This window comes from Impatiens glandulifera, chromosome 5 (genome assembly GCF_907164915.1).
Source record: "Impatiens glandulifera chromosome 5, dImpGla2.1, whole genome shotgun sequence".
In the NCBI taxonomy this organism is placed as follows: Eukaryota; Viridiplantae; Streptophyta; class Magnoliopsida; order Ericales; family Balsaminaceae; genus Impatiens; species Impatiens glandulifera.
This window is the reverse complement of record NC_061866.1, coordinates 53,231,307-53,250,254: the sequence shown is the minus strand read 5'-3', so window position 1 is coordinate 53,250,254 and position 18,948 is coordinate 53,231,307. Positions and strand designations below refer to the sequence as shown.

The window sequence follows — 18,948 nt, the reverse complement described above, 5'->3', positions numbered from 1 at the left end:
TTTACATTATATAATATAATATATTTTATTTTATTTATATTAGGAAATAAACTATTAATAAACATTATATTTTTAATATTTAGCATATTAAATATAAATTTTTATTTTTTTTTATTAAAATCACTTTATATATATATATATAAATAATTTTATTTCATATAATTAAATTTTTTAAAATACATATAATATAATATTTTAACATTTTTAATAAAAACCAAATAACACTCTTTTTTAGCAGATTTAGAAATTAAGAATCAACATCAATTTCATGAACAAACAAAATCATTAAAATTATTAATTTTATTAAAATAATTATTAAATTCATAAAAATAATTAAAATAATTTTATTAAATAAAATTTAAAATATTTTATATTTATTGTTTAAAAAAATATCTATAATAATAAATTAAAGTTTTAAATTATTTTATACATAATAAATAATATTTATAAATAATAAATATTTTAAAACCATTTTAATTTTTTTATTATAATAAATATATTATAAATAAAGTTTTTTATCTTAATTTTAATACTTATTAATTTATAATATTGTACATAATTAATTTTTAGTTATTTAAAATAAAATATACTGTAAAAATAATTTAAATTAAAAAGATGAAATAATTTTGTATTTTTTTAATAATCAAAAATATTATTAGAATGTGATAAAAGAAATTTGTTTCGAAATTATTTATTATGTAATTTTTCTTTACTTTTTTTTAAGTTGAATTACATGTATACGAGTTAGACTTTTACCTTTGAGTTGAACTGCATTAATAATTAATAATCGAAACTTTATTAATACAGAATTGTAAATTAAAGTAAAAAATTATGATAAAATTTAAAATTTAAAGAATTAACATCAATTTAATAAACAAACAAAATCCAATCAAAACATTATAAAGTATATCATAATTTTTTATTTTTTATAAAATATTATTAATAATTATAAATAAATTATATAGATTAAAATTATTAATTTTATTAAAACAATTATTAAATTCATAAAAATAATAAAAATAGTTTTATTAATTAAAATTTAAAATAAATTAATTTAAAATATTTTATATTTATTGTTTAAGAAATATATATATAATAATAAATTAAAGTTTTAAATTGTTTTATACATAATAAATAATATTTATAAATAATAAATATTTTTAAAAAAAAATAATTTTTTTATTATAATAAATATATTATAAATAAAAATTTTTATTTTAATTTTAATACTTATTAATTTATAATGTTGTATAAAATTAATTTTAGTTATTTAAAATAAAATATACTGTAAAAATAATTTAAATTAAAAAGATGAAATAAATAATAATCTAATCAATATTTTTAATATATAATAATAGTTTTGTAAAATATATATATTAAATAAAAATATATAATAATATAATAAAATTATAATAAATTATTTTATTATTTTTAAATCTTTAATATTTTAATTTAGAAATAATAGAATAAAATTGTAATAAATAATAATACTAAACACATTATCTCTGAATATATTAATTTTTTTAAATAAATCAAATATATAATTTAATTAATTAACTCATTTATTTTAAAATATATATATAATAATAAATTAAAGTTTTAAATTGTTATATACAAAATAATAATATTTATAAATAATAAATATTTTAAAATCATTATAATTTTTTTATTATAAAAATATATTATAAATAAAGTTTTTTATCTTAATTTTAATACTTATTGATTTATAATGTTGTATACAATTAACTTATAGTTATTTAAAATAAAATATACTATAAATAAATATAAATAAAGTTATATATTATTAAAATTTAAAAAATAAAAATAATTTAAATTAAAAAGATTAAATAAATAATAATATAATAAATATTTTAAATATATAATAATAATTTTGTAAAATATATATATTAATTAAAAATATATAATTAAAATACATAATAATAATAATAATATAATAAAATTATAATAAATTATTTTAATTTAATAATAATATAATAAAATTGTAATAAATAATCCTACTAAAAATATATTAAAATTTTAAAATAAATAAAATATATAATTTAATTAATTATTTTCATTTATTTAAAATTAAAAATAATTTCATCATGATTCATTCATTTTATATAATATGTTTTTCTTCTTGCCAGCCACAGATTCCTCTATGTCCAGTAGCGGACCCACAAGGAGGGCTTGGGCCTCCCCAATCAGGGTAAAACTTTTAAGATATTATATATATATGTTTATCAAATAAGCTTTGCCTAAGTAATTTTGGAGCTGAAATGTATAGCAGAGGTCAGGTGATCATGAAATGTATAGCAGTGTCAAGTGATCAAATCATGCCTTTAACATTTCTTTAATTATAACCTTATTTTATACAAACACTCTTTTCTAATAAACTAATTCATAATTATAGTATTCTAATTTCAAATATAATTTTATTAAAACCTTATTTTATACTAACACTCTTTTCTAATAAACTAATTCATAATTATAGTATTCTAATTTCAAATATAATTTTATTAAAGTAATTATTATTAATATTTTATTTTATACAAAAAAATATTTTCTAAAATACAAGTAATTATTATTAATATTTTATTTTATACAAATTTTTTTTCTTTCTAAAATACAATATTTATAATAATAGATAAATTTTAGTTAATATATAAATAACATTTATTTATATAAGTTAAAATATAAAGAATTATATATAAAATAATGAAAATCATATAATATTATTATTTATTTTAAAACTACATTTATATTATAATTTATTTATTTATATATATTTTTTAATATAAGGGTAAAATAACCATTTATATAAATATAAGGGTAAAATATTATTTTATATTTCTTAATTTTAAATTAATTTTAAATTATTTCAACAAATAAATGTATTTGTTAGATTTTATTTAGGGGTTGTGACACATATTTATTTTTAATCATTTGTTTTATGTAGGATATAGAATAATGAAGATGTTCTAAATTTGTACTTCTACATGACATGACCAGCATGAGTCTTCTCAATCAATTAATGAACCTACTAATGAGTCTAATGTTACTGATCAAATATACATGGTTAGAATATAGCATATCAAAAGATGCATCATTTTGTTTTTGGTGTTATCTTTTCAAACCTTTAAATAGAGAAAACGTAGATGATACATTTATAGGAGATGAGTACAAAATTGGAAAAGAGCATTAGAAAGATTCAATCGTCATATGAGAACTTCAAATAGTTGTCATAATGAAGCTAGAATTCAATTTGAATCATTTTAAGATCAAAGACATAACGTGAGAAACGTTTTACGTACACATGGTCGTGATATAGAAATAAATTATCACACATGTTTAATGACAATATTTGATGTAACACGCTTTCTATTGAGGCAAGGATTACCTTTTCGAGGACATGATGAGTCAAGTAGTTCATCAAATAAAGGAAATTTTCTTGAATTGATTGATTGATATAGTCAACGTAATGAAGATATTTGTCTTCTTTTGTACCGACTCATGGACAAAAATAATTTAGTAATTGTGCTTATTAGTATTTTTATGTAATTATCGAGTAAAATTTTAATTAAAAAATGCATTTATTTGATAGCAAAAAATGCTACGTTATTAGGTATTTGGCCCCCCCGAGAAAATATTTCTGGGTCCGCCACTGTCTATGTCCTAACTGGAATGGAGACGTTACTTTTAGATAACTAACTAACTATGATAATATGATATCCCTATTTTTTTTATTGTGTTTCATCATCATCATGAATTTAATTAGGTTCTTGAAATGTATTGAATGGAGCATGTAGGAACCAAAACCGAACCAGTTTGTATCGACCACTACAAATCTTATTACATCAAATCCCCTTGTTTTCTGTTTTCCTCTTCCAGTAATTATAAAGCATAATTTATGTTTTTGAAATTCTGTCATTTTTAATTAGTTTTATATTAATGGGAGTTTCCATGCAATTTTTAGGATTTGTCTCATGTTACCGGCAAGAACAGAGAATAACCTATTGCTATGGGGGGCAACAATAAGAAAAAAAAATGAAGATCATCATCAAATGTCGAAGGAAGCTAGCAGCTTAATAACTGGTTTGTTGTTATTTTGAATAAAAGATGTAGTAAAGTTTCATTTAACTATTTTCTAATTCTATTAATGCAATGCAATGGCAGATGTAGGTAGTCTTTCTATTGATGAAACGGCCGCCAAAGATGGTACGTAATAAGTAGAATTTGATGATTTTCCCATTTCTAGTTTTCAAAAGGCTGAGTTACTCTCGCGGGTGGTAAGAATCTTTATTAATCCCTAACCCGATATCTTCTTGATTCTTCACATTATTGAGAGATATTTGTATTATTATGTATAGGATGAATGACTTTGTGTAGAGATGAGGATGATGCCAAGCGAGTATCTGAATATGGTAAGCAAGATTGCAATGGGAGTATTGAAAGGCGAAATAAAGAACCAATCGAATGCTTATGGTTTATTCATCGATGTAGAGACAATTAAGGTGGATATGATTTATCAAGTGGTTCTCAAGAAATTAGATTCCATTGGCAGCAGCGGCGTTTCTTGATCTTATGTTTTTCTTTCTTTTGTTAGCATTCTTTCAAATTAATAAGAAGATACATATATCATTGATATAATAACATCGTTCAGATTTCGTTCTAATTAATAATGAAAGCATTTTCATTTTCAATATTGATCCCATATTATAGCGACGGAAACAATTCCGACGCCGGTAATAACTGCGAGGAATTTGTGATGAGGCGTGTTGACAGAGATCCTTCTCTGCGGCGGCATGAAACCGTTGAGTAACAAATGACTAACCGAAACCCAAATGAAAACCCCGCATCCAAAACCCATAGCTATTGCGTAAATCCAGTCTGCAACAAACCCTCTTGTTGTTGCGTCCATCACGATCCCTATTGCGATTCCAACGGGGCTGGAAATCGCGAACGAGAAGGCGTAAGCGACGCATGACGAAAGAGGGAAGTCGGGAATATTGGTTTTTAAGAGAGCCGTAGACATGGCAATGGAAGCAAATACTCTGTTTAAGCCGACAGTCCACAGGGCTCTCCAAGCTCTGTTTTCTGTGTCGGCTAAACCCACAGTGATTCCTTCGAACACCGCGTGGAAACATAGGGCTGTTATTAGTAATACGCTGTCGGAGAATGAGACGGCTTTTAAGAACAAAAGATCTAATGCACCGGCACGGTCGGTGTTGCTGTCTACCTGAGTCTGCGAGGCTGTTGCGGCGCCGATGATGCTGCTGCTGCTGGCAATAGACTTCCTGGCCTGCAATGTTGTGGCTATGGAAAACGAAAATCTAATTAATTAGACTAATTCTACCTAAAGCCAAGTTCAAATCTTTATTGATAAAAGTGAAAAGGGGGTCATCGGAGAAGAGGGGCATATATTACCGTCGGCGGCGTTGGGGGAGAAGTTACTGTGCTTCCTACAAAGATGGAGAATTAGGCAATCAGCCAACATGCTGAAAGAAAACCCAAGAGCGGCGAGCAAGAAAGCAAATGGGTAGTGTTTATCAGTCAAATTCTGAAACACATCGTTGGAATCGCTCAAGAATTGCATTAAAGCGGTACCAAGAAATACTCCACCGGCTAATTGAGTGCCTATAAGAAGGAACCCATCACTCCATTTCATCAAGTATGGAGAGACTCCGGCGAAAAGGGTTACGGCGAACAGAACCAGCAAGCACCAGATTTTGACCAGAAGAAGGGATTTTGACCTCAGGTCCTGAGGCTCAGGCGGCGGCGGTGAGTCAGCGATGAGAAATGAAGGCATATATGTGAATGGATTGGGGGATGATAAAGATGTTGAATTTACAGCAAAATTATTGTATTTGTATTGTTGGAGACAAACCCTGCATTCTCAGACCTCAGTTATCACTCTCTTATGTAGATCTATCTGTCTTTATGATAAAGATAGGACGACATAAAAGGAAAGGTGCTTCTTTTCTTCAACTACTTTTTAATTATTTGACTAATAATAATGTTACAAAACTATAATCAGTAATTACTCACATTAAAAATTAATCTAGTTAAAACAAAATTACTTTATTTGGGTGAATCTAAATCCATCAATAAAAAAAGGGGAATTAATTAAGAACTCAATTTTAACTTCAATCCAGCTAATTAATGCTACTTACTCTTACCTACAAAATAAAATCGGAATCTCTTCAAAATAATAATAATTGATTGAAGGAGAGAGAAAAGAAATTCGGTATTATAAATAGTAGCTGTATGTAATCATCTCTTCTCACAAGAATTAACATGGCAATGGCAGAAGCAAAAACAGAAGCAGAATTCTCTCTTTCTGTGTTCTGTTTGATGTCTTCGGTCGTTGTTATGATCCTTCACTACTTGGGTCATCATTATATTCATACATCTCCTCTATCACTCCAACTCTTCACTGATTACAGCACTGAGAGAAATTACATTTTCCTCTTCTGCAATTGCATTCTAGCCTTTCTCATTGCCAACTCAGCTTTCGATTCTGATCTTGTACAACATCAGATTAATAAAAATGACAACTTTGCACCATCCAAGATAATTCAAACGTGTCCACAGAAGAAACCTGATCTAATAGCAGCAGCAGCAGCAACTTACCAAGATGAGCAAGAACACATTATTGCAGATAATGATGATGATGATGATGAAGAACAGGTACATAGTAATTACCAAACTGGACAAGATAATCAAAAGGAGGAGGAGGAGGATAATTGCGTAACTGGACATGATGAAGATGATGATGATGATGATGAAGATGAGAGAATAGATCAGGTGTTGATGAATGTGGATGAATTGAACAAGAAATGTGAAGAGTTCATAAGGAAGATGAGAAAACAAATTGGAAATTAATTAGGTAGCTAGATGATAACATTTCTTATTAAGTATTAAAATCATGTAATATTAGGTCTAATTACCTTTTAATTTTATCATGTCGTTTTTCATAAATATCCTTAATTTGGTTTGAACAAAAGATCAAGAAAGCACGTGCCATTGTCTGTCTCCATTACTAACCTGAGAAAGGCAACAACAAAACAACAAGCTAGCACTTTGTCTTGTCTTTCTTAACAGACAATATTTTGATTATATAACATAAATGGTCTTTTTTTAAATCATGATATTTATTTATGCTAAACTTTTAAGATGCAGACACTAGAATGGTTATAGACAAATCTACAAAAGTGGTTGAAGGACAGATTTACATGAATCCCTTTCTTCACACATAAATATATTCCAACTCCATGATCTTCACAATCTTTTCGATTTTCTATATGCATGTGATCATATAGAAAGAGTACCAACCAAGTCTCAGAACCAAACACAAACAATTCAAACATATTGAATCCATTTAGTTCTCATGTTGGATTAAAACTTGACCCTGAATCTAGATCTAGACGAGAAAAAAAAAAACATCAGCCAGCCATTCAACAATGTTTCTCCAAAATCTTGTACAAGTTTCCAAACTAATTTAACACATTAGAGGCAGCAATATTCCAAAACCATTTAACACATTTGAAACTTCAATATTCCAAATACATAGGCCATATTGGATAATGATAAAGAAAATCTTAGACGTGTTACAAAAGTATAATGACTAAAGCCATATCCAAAAAATAGAAACTAACCAGCGGTAAAGGTCATCAAGCAATATCCACAGAAAAACCTATTATTGCGATTCACGATGATATTGATGATGATACATATCGGCGAAATCCATACACATTTGATGGTCTCTGTTATCTCCCCATCCGCCCCAACCTCTAAAACCACCTTTGTATCCATTTTGATCGGTAAGAACTTGCACCCCCCATCCAGATTTTATATTCCCAATCTTATCCTTCTCTTCCACTTCCATTTTAACCATACCATTATCAATACAAGAAGTCTTCTCTCCCTGCCCCTGATGTAAACCGCACTTACCAAAATGAACCGCACTAGTTCTAGGACCTCTTATACTGTAAACCGGGCCACCAAACGAAGGATAAACAGTCACCCACATAGTTATATCCCAGTTATAATCATCGAAGAAACAGAATTCCTTTGCCTTCTTATGAATCTTCCTCCAAACCGTCCTGTTAAAAGCATACCCAACGTTCCCCATTCTCTCAGCAATCAAAGACTCCCTGTCTTCTCCCCTGGACTTCACATCTGAAGGAGCCAGATTTGCAGCATAGCAGTTTGGACATTTCTTCGGCTTCAATTCCGTTAGCTTTTGAATGTTTCTGTAAGCATTGGGGAATATATAATGGTCTTCCTCTATGAAAAGGATATCGCCAGAATGCTGACGTGTCTCCTGCAAACCGTCCCAAACAGTGTTCATCATCCACCACCAATGATGCTTTAACGAAACTATGTTTGGGGATCTATGGTTTCCATATTGATCTGGATTTCCTCTGCAGTGGTTTTTAAGGGAATCTTCTTTGTCCTTGCAGTCTTTTCTTGAAGTGCTGGGAAATGTATTGTTAAATAGATGGGGAGAGTAAGGTGCAAATATCTGCTTTACTTGACAAAATCGTATTGCGTTCACAATCTTGTTCATCTCTTTGAAATATCCATCGTGACTAACTATGAGTAGTGTTTCGCTAATACCGATGACTCGAGAAAGGCTCTCGATCACAACCCCGAGGTATTGGGGGCGGTTGTGGACGTACAGAACAATTGTGATGTGATTCTTTGCTAGATTTGGATAAAGATCCATGTTTCTTGGAGGCAATTGATTTTGTTTCTCCAAGAAAATGGACAGTTCATTCTGAGTTGGAAGATTGGGGTTCTTTCCAAATTGAGAGCAGTTTTCAGGAAATTCAAAAACATCCTCAATTTGGTTTAAGTGGCGAATCGCTACATGAGAAACTGAACTAGTCTGAAGGAGGAAAATGAGAAGAACAACAATAAGCAAGGTGAAGAACACCAGAGGGAGACAACGGAGACAAGAAGCCTCCTCTTTGATTCGGGGTTTTTTGCTTATAGCCATGGAATTGAATCAGCAGCGATTTAAAAGAGCATCATCAAAGTAATTACTATCTTATCTTCGTACATACAGTTTTATCAGTCAAAAGTCAACAAAAAAAGAAGATGAATTCAGTTGAGCAAGAAGAACCTCAGATTCTGTAGTGTGATCTTGAAGCATCCGAATTCTCGTGAACTGCGATTGAGCTGATTTTTGTTCTAGCATAAAAAGTGGTAAACAACACCCATCTAGGCAAAAGACCAGGAATCACTACTAGGGTTTCTGCCAAATATCCAATACGAACAAAGTTGAAGATCGGATGCTGCCCGATCTTCAAAGCGAGAGAAATCAAACTGGGATGTGAAATTCGATCAAGATCCTCAGATGGGTAATCGTCAAGGTTGATTTTTTAAGCGACTAGACTGAAGCTGCTGCTGCCGTAGTCGTCAAGATCTTCTTTTTCTCTCTCATTACAGTCACCAATGGATGATGGGAACTTGACTTATAATCTGGGAAACTTCTTCTTAGTAGCCATCACCTAGGGTCGGTAACTTCAATGGAAGAAGAGTTCGAAGGGGAAGACCAAGATGCCAAACCCCGTCAAATACCAACTTGAAAATCATCTTTGCTTTCAATTAAAGCTTTTTTATTTTCTACAATTAATTAATTACGGTTATTAATCTATCTTATTACATTCCATTATCACTCTTGCATTCGATCGGTTATTAATTAATGACTATTTAATAAGACTATTATCTAATTAATAAATATATTTAATTATTAATTAAATTATTGAATATTTTATATTTTACTTATATATTTATACTCAACAGTGCACAAAAATAGAGTTTAACAAAAGTATCAAATAGCTTAATGATCTTTTTGTACTATATGTTTATATTTTTATTTTTAAGTTTAATAAAAAACAAATTATGAGTGTACTTGGGAAATTTGAGGAAATGACCCTAATATGGGAATAAAAGATTGTGTGAGTGCATAATTTAAATAGTGCGGGTGATCCTCTTTTTTATAATGACAATTATACCCTTGCGTAACGCAACCGGATTTTTTTTTTTAATTTTTTTTTTCATCTCGCGATTGCGTGACGCAACTGAGGTTGCATGACGCGATTGCGTGACGCAACTGGGGCATTTTCGTCCCAAAAAAAATCATAATTAAATTTTTTTGAAAAATAAAAAAATAAAAAATTGCGTCACGCAACCTGAGGTTGCGTGACGCAACTGGAGTATTTTCGTCCAAAAACAGTAAAAGGGGTCATCAGCGCTTCTTTTTTTTATCCTCTGCACTTTCCGCATTTCACCCATTTTTTAGGGTCATCTCCTCAAATTTCCCGTGTACTTAAACATTTTTTTATCATTATAGAAAATATTTTTAAAAAGAAAATTCAAAAGTATATAAATACAATTTTATATTTTTAATTTTGGTTTATTTCTGGTTAGGGTTGTAATCAATTCGACTCAAATCGAAGACTCGAGCTCAGCTTGTATGTATTTAGTTGAGCTCAAACTACTCGAGTTCGACTCTTTTATAGCTCAACATAAAAGAAAACTTCACAATGGGTGAAGAGGCTCATTTTTTTATTTTAAGTTATTAAATATTAATTTAGTAAATATGTTAGAATGGATTGCGAAAATATTAAAACAAAAAAATACATATTTTTAGTAAGATAAAACTTGACTATATCCAAAAAAAAAAAAAAAAATATCATTGAGGAGACTAGAACAAAATTTATAGTTTAAGATTATGATACAATTTATAAATATCGACTAAACTTAACCGATGTAGAAGTGGCCGAAAGTGATAGTCTCAAAATCAAAGATTTCAATTATTCATAACAAGTATATATTCTAATTGATATAGAATTATAATATATATATATATATATATATATAAACTTAATAATGATATAAAATTGAGTTAGCTCATTAAAAAAGTTTAAATATTCAAGTCTACTCAACGATATATTAATTGATATTTTAAACTAGTCTATAAACGAACATTCTTACGAGCCTTTAAACAGAAATTTTCACGAGTTTTTAAACGAACATATTCGTAAGCCTATTAACAAGTATCTAAACGAACATGTTCGCAAGTTGACGAGTCGAATATCTAAAAACTCTAGTTTGACTCATTTAAAATTTTCAAGCTTTTAAATGAACTCGACTGTTAAGACTAACGAATGAGTTTTTATCGAGCCGAGATTTGAATAACTTGCAAACAACTATTTTCATTCACGTCCTTTTTTGGGTAAGTCAATTGCGGCCATCATTTAATAAGAGTGGTGTAGTAAAATAAGTTAATAATTGAACCTAAATCATATATCATGTAGTTTCTTGAAATGTAAAAAATTTGTCACTTAATTTATTCCAAGGAGATTATATATAAAAAAATATATATACTCAATATTTAAAGTCCACCAATAAATTACTATTATTATTATTATTATTACTGTTACTAATCAATCAATTAAAATGATCATCCAAATTGGGGTTGTGGCTAATTAGCATCAGTTAGAAGTGGAGGTTACAAAGGTTGTTTTACTGGCCAACCAGCCAGCCACATATGCATATGAATATCCTAATCCTATCCAAACATAATATTAACAATAATAAAATAAATATATTGGCAAAATAAGCACCAGGAGGCTCTCAATCTTCCTCTCTTTCCTGCAATTGCAAATTGCAGTTGTGGCAATGGCGACCAAAGTTGCTCTACTTTCTTCTCCCCTCAGCTCTAAGCTCCCTCGTTCCACCAATGGGAGTTCTTCTTTCTCCTTCCCTCTGTCCACGACTACCCCAAGAAAAAGAGCTTCTCTTCATTTCAAACTTAACGCAAAACTAGGTTAGTTACTTTTGCAGACCACAATAGTCTATTTTTCTCTAAAATACTCAGTTTTGTGATGTGGGTTTTGCTTTTAAATTTATGATGAAGGCGGCGATGGAGAAGGAGAGATCAAACAAGGATCAGGGAAGAAGAAATTCATCACGAAAGAAGAAGAGCCAGAACAGTAAGAAGAGAAGAAATGAATACATATCTTCAAGTAAAGTAAAGTAAAGGTGTTAACTTGATAAGTGCAGGTATTGGCAGTCGGCAGGGGAGAGGGCAGGAGAGAACCCCATGAAGACACCACTCCCTTACATAATCATATTTGGAATGTCAACTCCTTTCGTCATATTAGCCATTGCCTTTCTTAACGGTTGGATTAAAGTTCCTATTCGATAATCTATCTTACCACTTCCCTTTTCATATTTACTGCCAAATATCAATTTGATTTGATCATTTGCGCCTTTACTCTCATCTCCCATTGTTAAACAACACAAATTATTTGTTTTCAGTAAATTTGGATTATAATACATATTACATACATTACTGATTCTGCCCAGTTTCATATTGGGTATGTTAAAAATGAAATCTTTTAACAGGTGGATGATCAACCCTATGCCAATCTTAATGGTACAATAATAATAATAATAATATGGGTTGCTGTTGCTGCTGTGTATTCTTCATTTCTTCACCTTCTTCGATGGCTTGTAGAGCACTAATGTCACAAACTTTGAGTGAAACCGTTGTGTGGTACTAAGAGCTAAGACAGATTGACCGGTGGGCATTTTCTGGACATGTAGATGATTCAGAATTGCAGGCAAAGGTTTCTTCAGGGACTCAGAATCATTCTTTAATGGAGATTGCTGCAATAATAATGGAGGCAATTCTGGTAATTTCTCGTTTGAATCTTCCAATGTGAAAGCAGCATTGTTATAACTTGAATCCGGGGAAGAAGAAGGTGTGTCTAAACCCAAGCTGCTGATATTGTTCCAGATGTCTGTTGTAACATGATCCTATACATACAGACAGACAATAATTCACTCAGTAAGGTCCAACAAAGTTTATTAAGAAAATTGAGTTTTTGTTTATGTTTTGGAACCTGCAAATCCAAGACGTTGTAGATGTTTCCCATATCATCGAATTCGCGAGGTACATCAGGAGAACATCTCCAATACCCATCAACTAGGAATCGATAATGGTATACCCCTGAAGGAAGGACTTTCAAAAGGGCAAAGTCTTTGTCCGATCTTACCAGCCATTCTCTGTCCAAGGAAAGAAAACAATCATCAACCATTTTCTGATTAGAGACTAGCCTAAGAATTGAGGATGATGAATATCACCTTCTTGTCCAGTTATCCCATGATCCTTCAACTGCCACATGATTAGCACCATCATAATTCCATATAATCATTGTAGGTATTCCCTTCTCTGCCACCATATCCTCCTCATTGCAGGGCAACTAAGGACAAAATAGAAGTTCAACAACAAGATTGTGAACAATAAGGAATCACATGTTCATAGAATCACAGCCAAAACTAAATAGTCCATGACTGCCCGATTTTCTTCACTAAAATTACAGCACGTAAGTAGGTATATGAATCTTAGTTGTGCCAAATGTTATCAATAGGACTAAACTCAGCAAGATTTAGATACTTGCCCTAAAATCAAAGAAATAGTGTATTTCCTGATTTCCTCTTGGTTGAATCAAAACAAGCCATAAAACCAGAAAATGGGAGCTTACATACCTGTAGATAAGGAGAATAATAAGCCCTAGGGCTATGAGGTTCAGGGGACTGCAGTATGGACGAGTCATGAAACAGAGAAGGAGGTGCAGGTGCAGGTGCAGAATACTCCTCCATCATGTATTCTTCTTCTTCTTCTAGCTTGCTGGTTTCAGAGGATTCAGCCTCTTCTATCCTTCCAGTAACATTACCCATTACTGAAAAATCAAAGCTTAGATAAGATCTATTATCATCTCGATCGGAATCATCATATCACAGATTCAAATACTTATGAGGTAAGTAAATTGAATTGGGGAGGGGGGGGGGGGGGCAAAGCGAGAAAGCCGGTGGTGACGCAGGGCCAGAATTAACACAAGGGCAGGTAACATGATTTTTGCAGCTTTATGTTGATTGATGGGAAAGATTCACTTTAATTTGTTTCCCTCCATTGAAGAAGGGTCCGTAGTGGTCTACTTCAATAAACCAAACTGTTTTTTATTCTCCAATGACTTTGGAACATCCTCTGTTTTGCTGCTTATAAAGGAATCTAACTTTTCCATTCTTTTCAATCAAAGACCAAACATTTTTCATTGCTATATAAGCTTCTTTTATATAATTTTCAATTGATATATATGTGTCATAACTTGTATTTATTTATTTACTGCAAGTGTTTGTAAGTTTCTTTGAAATGAAAAATAATTGAGACATCATAAAACTATTCTTTTACACTAGTGGGGTAACACCAATAGTACTAAACTACTACTAATGGTTGAAATGAAACCCCCAAAACAGCATATAATAAAAATCATAAGTGACTTTGTCGGTTCAACTTTCTATGCAAGGATTGGACTTGAAATTGAAATTCACATTGGCCCATTTAAAAAATAACATTTTTTTTATTTTATTTGATAAGAGTTATTTTAAATTAATTTCAAATAAAGTGATAATTAATTAAAAATATCTTCATCAACTTTATTATTCAAATTATGTCTTTTGACATCTGTTATTAATGATTGTATTTTAAATTAGCATTAATTAGTGAATTATTGTAGTTCTTGATTGATCATAATTTATCAACCATCTTAACTACATTGCTAAAGATTTTCTGTTTTGTTTTTTTAATTATTTGAGTGTTTCTTTTACCTTATTTATTTCAATTATTAATTAAAGCTTAGTTGTTTATATATATATATATATATATATATATATATATTTTATTATTATTATTATTGAGTTTTGCTATTTGTTACGATTATTTTCTGATTGACTATTTGTCTATAATGAAATGTAGGACGTTCTTACTCCAAAATACTATTATTGTCAATATGAGAAATCCTTTTTAAAAAAAACAATGAAGATAGTTTGTTTGTGTGTTATTAATCATTTTATTTATATTTTTTATCTTTCTCACCTGATTAATCTCATTGTGTTTTTGACAATATTAACACTTGTATTTTTATAATGTTTTTATCGTGTTATACTTAAACTAATTTTATTTATATTATATTACCTATGACTTTTTCTTTTTGTTATGTATATTATTTTTACTATTATATTTCTATAGTGCTAATAAAAGTAAAAGAATAATATATTGAAATTAAGACACCATATTAAAATTTAATCAATTAGTTCTTAATAATTGTATTGTATTTAATTAAATTTATTAAGAATCATATCCATTGAAATTAAAAATATTTGCTTCTTCAATGTCTTCATATAAAAAAAATATTTATATTTTCTAGGCTTAGGTCCGGTTTAGATTCCTAAAACATATATACATATAAAATAATAATATAAGTAAATTTGTAAGATAATGTTGCATAATAGGTACATTATTTATTATCCCGAGTAAATGTCAATATATTTTTACCCAACAAACCAAACACATATACATGAACAAATTTATTTTTTAGTAATAAAAAAAGACATATATAGTTGGCCTCACCAAATGGAATAATTTTTATATAAATTGTGTCAATAGCAACAATATTACCAGAGTTATTTCAATAAATGTACATGTTATCACAAAAAAATGAATGTAAGACAGTATAAACTTAATTGAAATAATAGATACTGATAATAGAAGTACTATAACTTAAGGTAATTTTGATAAATATTATATATATTCACCATATCTGATTCTAAATTGAAAATACTATGCAACAATAAATAATAAATAATATATATATATATATAATAACAATACTTAAATATAAATTATGAAATTATGAGTTATCAAATCAAAATACATCTGAGTTCAAATATTACAACGCAGTATCTTATTAATCCGTTATAATATTATAAATTTGCTAATTCACTCCCTTATACTAAAAAAAATTGGACGGCTTACTAAAAAACACACACATATATATATATATATATATATATATATATATATATAAAAGTTTGAGATATAAAATTACTTATCTAAAATAAATTTTTATATATTTTATTTAAATTATATAATATAATATATTTTATTTATATTATGACATAAACAATTAATAAATATTATATTTTTTTGGCATATTAAATATAAAATTTTATTTTATTTTTATTAAAAACACATTTTATATATATTTATTTATAAATAAAATTATTTCATATAATTAATTCTTTTAAATACATATAATAAAATATTTTAATATTTTTAATAAAAACCAAATAACACTCCACTTTGTTTTTAGCAAATTTAGAAATTTTTAATATATATATATATATATATTTATATTATTTATATGTTAAATATTAATATTTGTAAGAAAAAAATATTTTATTAATACATAATACTTGTAAATTAAAGTGAAAAAATATGGTAAAATTTAAAAAATGAAGAATCAGCCTCAAATTCATTAAGAAACAAAAATCCAATCAAAATATTATAATGTATATCATAAATTTTTATTTTTTATAAAATATTATTAATAATTATAAATAAATTATATAGATTAAAATTATTAATTTTATTTAAAAAATTATTAAATTAATAAAAATAATAAAAATAATTTTATTAAATAAAATCTAAAATAAATAAAGTAAAAATATTTTATATTATAGTTTTAAAAAATATATATAATAAAAAATTAAAGTTTTAAATTGTTATATACATAATAAATAATAAATATTTTAAAATAATTATAATTTTTTTATTATAATAAATATATTATAAATATAATTTTTAACTTAATTTCAATACTTATTAATTTATAATGTTCTACACACTTAATTTATAGTTATTTAAAATAAATTATACTAAATAAAGTTATATATTATTAAAATTTTAAAAGTAAAAATAATTTAATTAAAAAGATGAAATAAATAATAATCTAATAAATATTTCAAATATATAATAATAATTTTGTAAAATTAATTTTAAAATATATAATTAAAATACATAATAATATAATAAATTATTTTATTATTTGTAAATGTTTAATATTTTAATTTAATAATAATATAATAAATTATTTTATTATTTTATTATTTATAAATGTTTAATAATAAAGATTTCATTATTAAATTTATATAAACCTCACCCATTTTATAAAAATATTATATGTGATCACCCATTTTATAAAAATATTATATGTGATGGATACAAGTTGGTTTTTTCAAGAGAAATAGGAAATAGGAGAAGTTACTAATTATATGTAAAATCTTAAAAAATTGAACTCTCAAACTATCTAAAATAAATTTTTATAAATTATAATATATTTTATTTATATTAGGAAATAAACTATTAATAAAATTATATTTTAATATTTTAATTTAATAATAATAAAATTGTAATAAATAATCATACTAAATATATTAATTTTTAAAATAAATCAATATATAATTTAATTAATTATTTTATATATTTGAAATTTAAAATATTTTATATTTATTGTTTAAAAAAAACTACATAATAATAAATTAAAGTTTTAATATTTAATACATAATATTTATAAATAATAAATATTTTTAAATCATTTTAATTTTTTTATTATAATAAATATATTATAAATAAAGTTTTTTATCTTAATTTTAATACTTATTAATTTATAATGTTGTACACAATTAATTTTTAATTATTTAAAATAAAATATACTGTAGAAATAATTGAAATTAAAAAAATGAAATAAATAATAATCTAATCAATATTTTAAATATATAATAATAATTTTGTAAAATATATATATTAAATAAAAATATATAATAATATAATAAAATTATAATAAATTATTTTATTATTTTTAAATGTTTAATATTTTTATTTAATAATAATATAATAAAACTGTAATAAATAATCATACTAAACAAATATATATTTTAATTAATTATTTTCATTTATTTAAAATTAAAAATATTTTATATTTATTTTAAATATATATATATATATAATAAATTAAAGTTTTAAATTGTTATATACATAATAAATAATTAATATTTTAAAATCATTTTAATTTTTTTTATTATAATAAATATATTATAAATAAAGTTTTTTATCTTAATTTTAATACTTATTAATTTATAATGTTGTATACAATTAATTTGTTATTTAAAATAAAATATACTATAAATAAAGTTATATATTATTAAAATTAAAAATTAAAAATAATTTAAATTAAAAAGATGAAATAAATAATAATCTAATAAATATATTATTAATTAATAAATATTTTAAATATATAATAATAATTTTTTAAAATATATATATTAAATTAAAAATATATAATTAAAATACATGATAATATAATAAAATTATAATAAATTATTTTATTATTTTTAAATGTTTAATATTTTAATTTAATAATAATATAATAAAATTGTAATGAATAATCATACTAAACATTTTGAATATATTAATTTTCTAAAATAGATCAAATATATAATTTAATATATATAATTAATAATATTTACTATATTTTGTGTTTTATTTAATAATAGAAAATATTGTTTTTTGTTTGAATAAATTTTGAAATCTTGATGGGGGTGAAGAATGAATTGCGTGATATTATTTTAAATACAGTAGAAATGGAATGAAAAGACATGCTTCAATATCCTAATTTTAATTTTGATATAGATAATATTAAACTCAAAGTATAAGTATAGAGTACAGTGATATGCATGAATAAAAACTTATTCAATAATATATGAATATTTTGTTATAATTCAATGATAAAGTTATTATTTTTCGTAGATATTATATATTATAAATTTTGAAAAATAAAATAAAAAACATTAACAATAAAATTATATAATATATTAAAATTTTATATTATTAAACAGAAATATATATTTTTTATATATAAAATATAAATAATATCCATCATCCTATTAGGTCAATTTTATGCTATATTAGACTATATATATATATATCACCCGGCCCCGACCGGTTCATTCCATTCATTAATACTCTCT

At 26.0% G+C, this 18,948-nt stretch overlaps 5 protein-coding genes across 5 annotated transcripts; 2 read left to right on the top strand and 3 right to left on the bottom strand.

Moving 5' to 3' along the window:
* Positions 1 to 4,614: 4,614 nt before the first annotated feature.
* LOC124940375 (zinc transporter 2-like) lies at positions 4,615 to 5,912 on the bottom strand. The gene is made up of 2 exons (XM_047480888.1): positions 5,428 to 5,912; positions 4,615 to 5,316 (listed from the first exon to the last, which is right to left on the bottom strand). Exons 1-2 carry the CDS (start codon positions 5,807 to 5,809, stop codon positions 4,700 to 4,702), a joined length of 999 nt encoding a protein of 332 aa, XP_047336844.1. The 5' UTR covers positions 5,810 to 5,912; the 3' UTR covers positions 4,615 to 4,699.
* A 385-nt stretch (positions 5,913 to 6,297) lies between these two features.
* On the top strand, positions 6,298 to 6,885 carry LOC124939712 (probable serine/threonine-protein kinase kinX). The gene has a single exon (XM_047480157.1). It carries the CDS (start codon positions 6,298 to 6,300, stop codon positions 6,883 to 6,885), a length of 588 nt encoding a protein of 195 aa, XP_047336113.1.
* Positions 6,886 to 7,440: 555 nt separating this feature from the next.
* On the bottom strand, positions 7,441 to 9,561 carry LOC124938054 (alpha-1,6-mannosyl-glycoprotein 2-beta-N-acetylglucosaminyltransferase). Its single transcript, XM_047478425.1, has one exon. The coding sequence runs from the start codon at positions 9,002 to 9,004 to the stop codon at positions 7,700 to 7,702; it is 1,305 nt and encodes a 434-aa protein (XP_047334381.1). The 5' UTR covers positions 9,005 to 9,561; the 3' UTR covers positions 7,441 to 7,699.
* A 2,076-nt stretch (positions 9,562 to 11,637) lies between these two features.
* On the top strand, positions 11,638 to 12,370 carry LOC124937430. The gene is made up of 3 exons (XM_047477693.1): positions 11,638 to 11,842; positions 11,933 to 12,008; positions 12,079 to 12,370. The coding sequence occupies exons 1-3, from the start codon at positions 11,695 to 11,697 to the stop codon at positions 12,221 to 12,223; spliced, it is 369 nt and encodes a 122-aa protein (XP_047333649.1). The 5' UTR covers positions 11,638 to 11,694; the 3' UTR covers positions 12,224 to 12,370.
* On the bottom strand, positions 12,326 to 13,845 carry LOC124937429 (SNF1-related protein kinase regulatory subunit beta-2-like). The gene is made up of 4 exons (XM_047477692.1): positions 13,570 to 13,845; positions 13,165 to 13,283; positions 12,924 to 13,086; positions 12,326 to 12,837 (listed from the first exon to the last, which is right to left on the bottom strand). The coding sequence occupies exons 1-4, from the start codon at positions 13,759 to 13,761 to the stop codon at positions 12,505 to 12,507; spliced, it is 807 nt and encodes a 268-aa protein (XP_047333648.1). The 5' UTR covers positions 13,762 to 13,845; the 3' UTR covers positions 12,326 to 12,504.
* Positions 13,846 to 18,948: the final 5,103 nt, after the last annotated feature.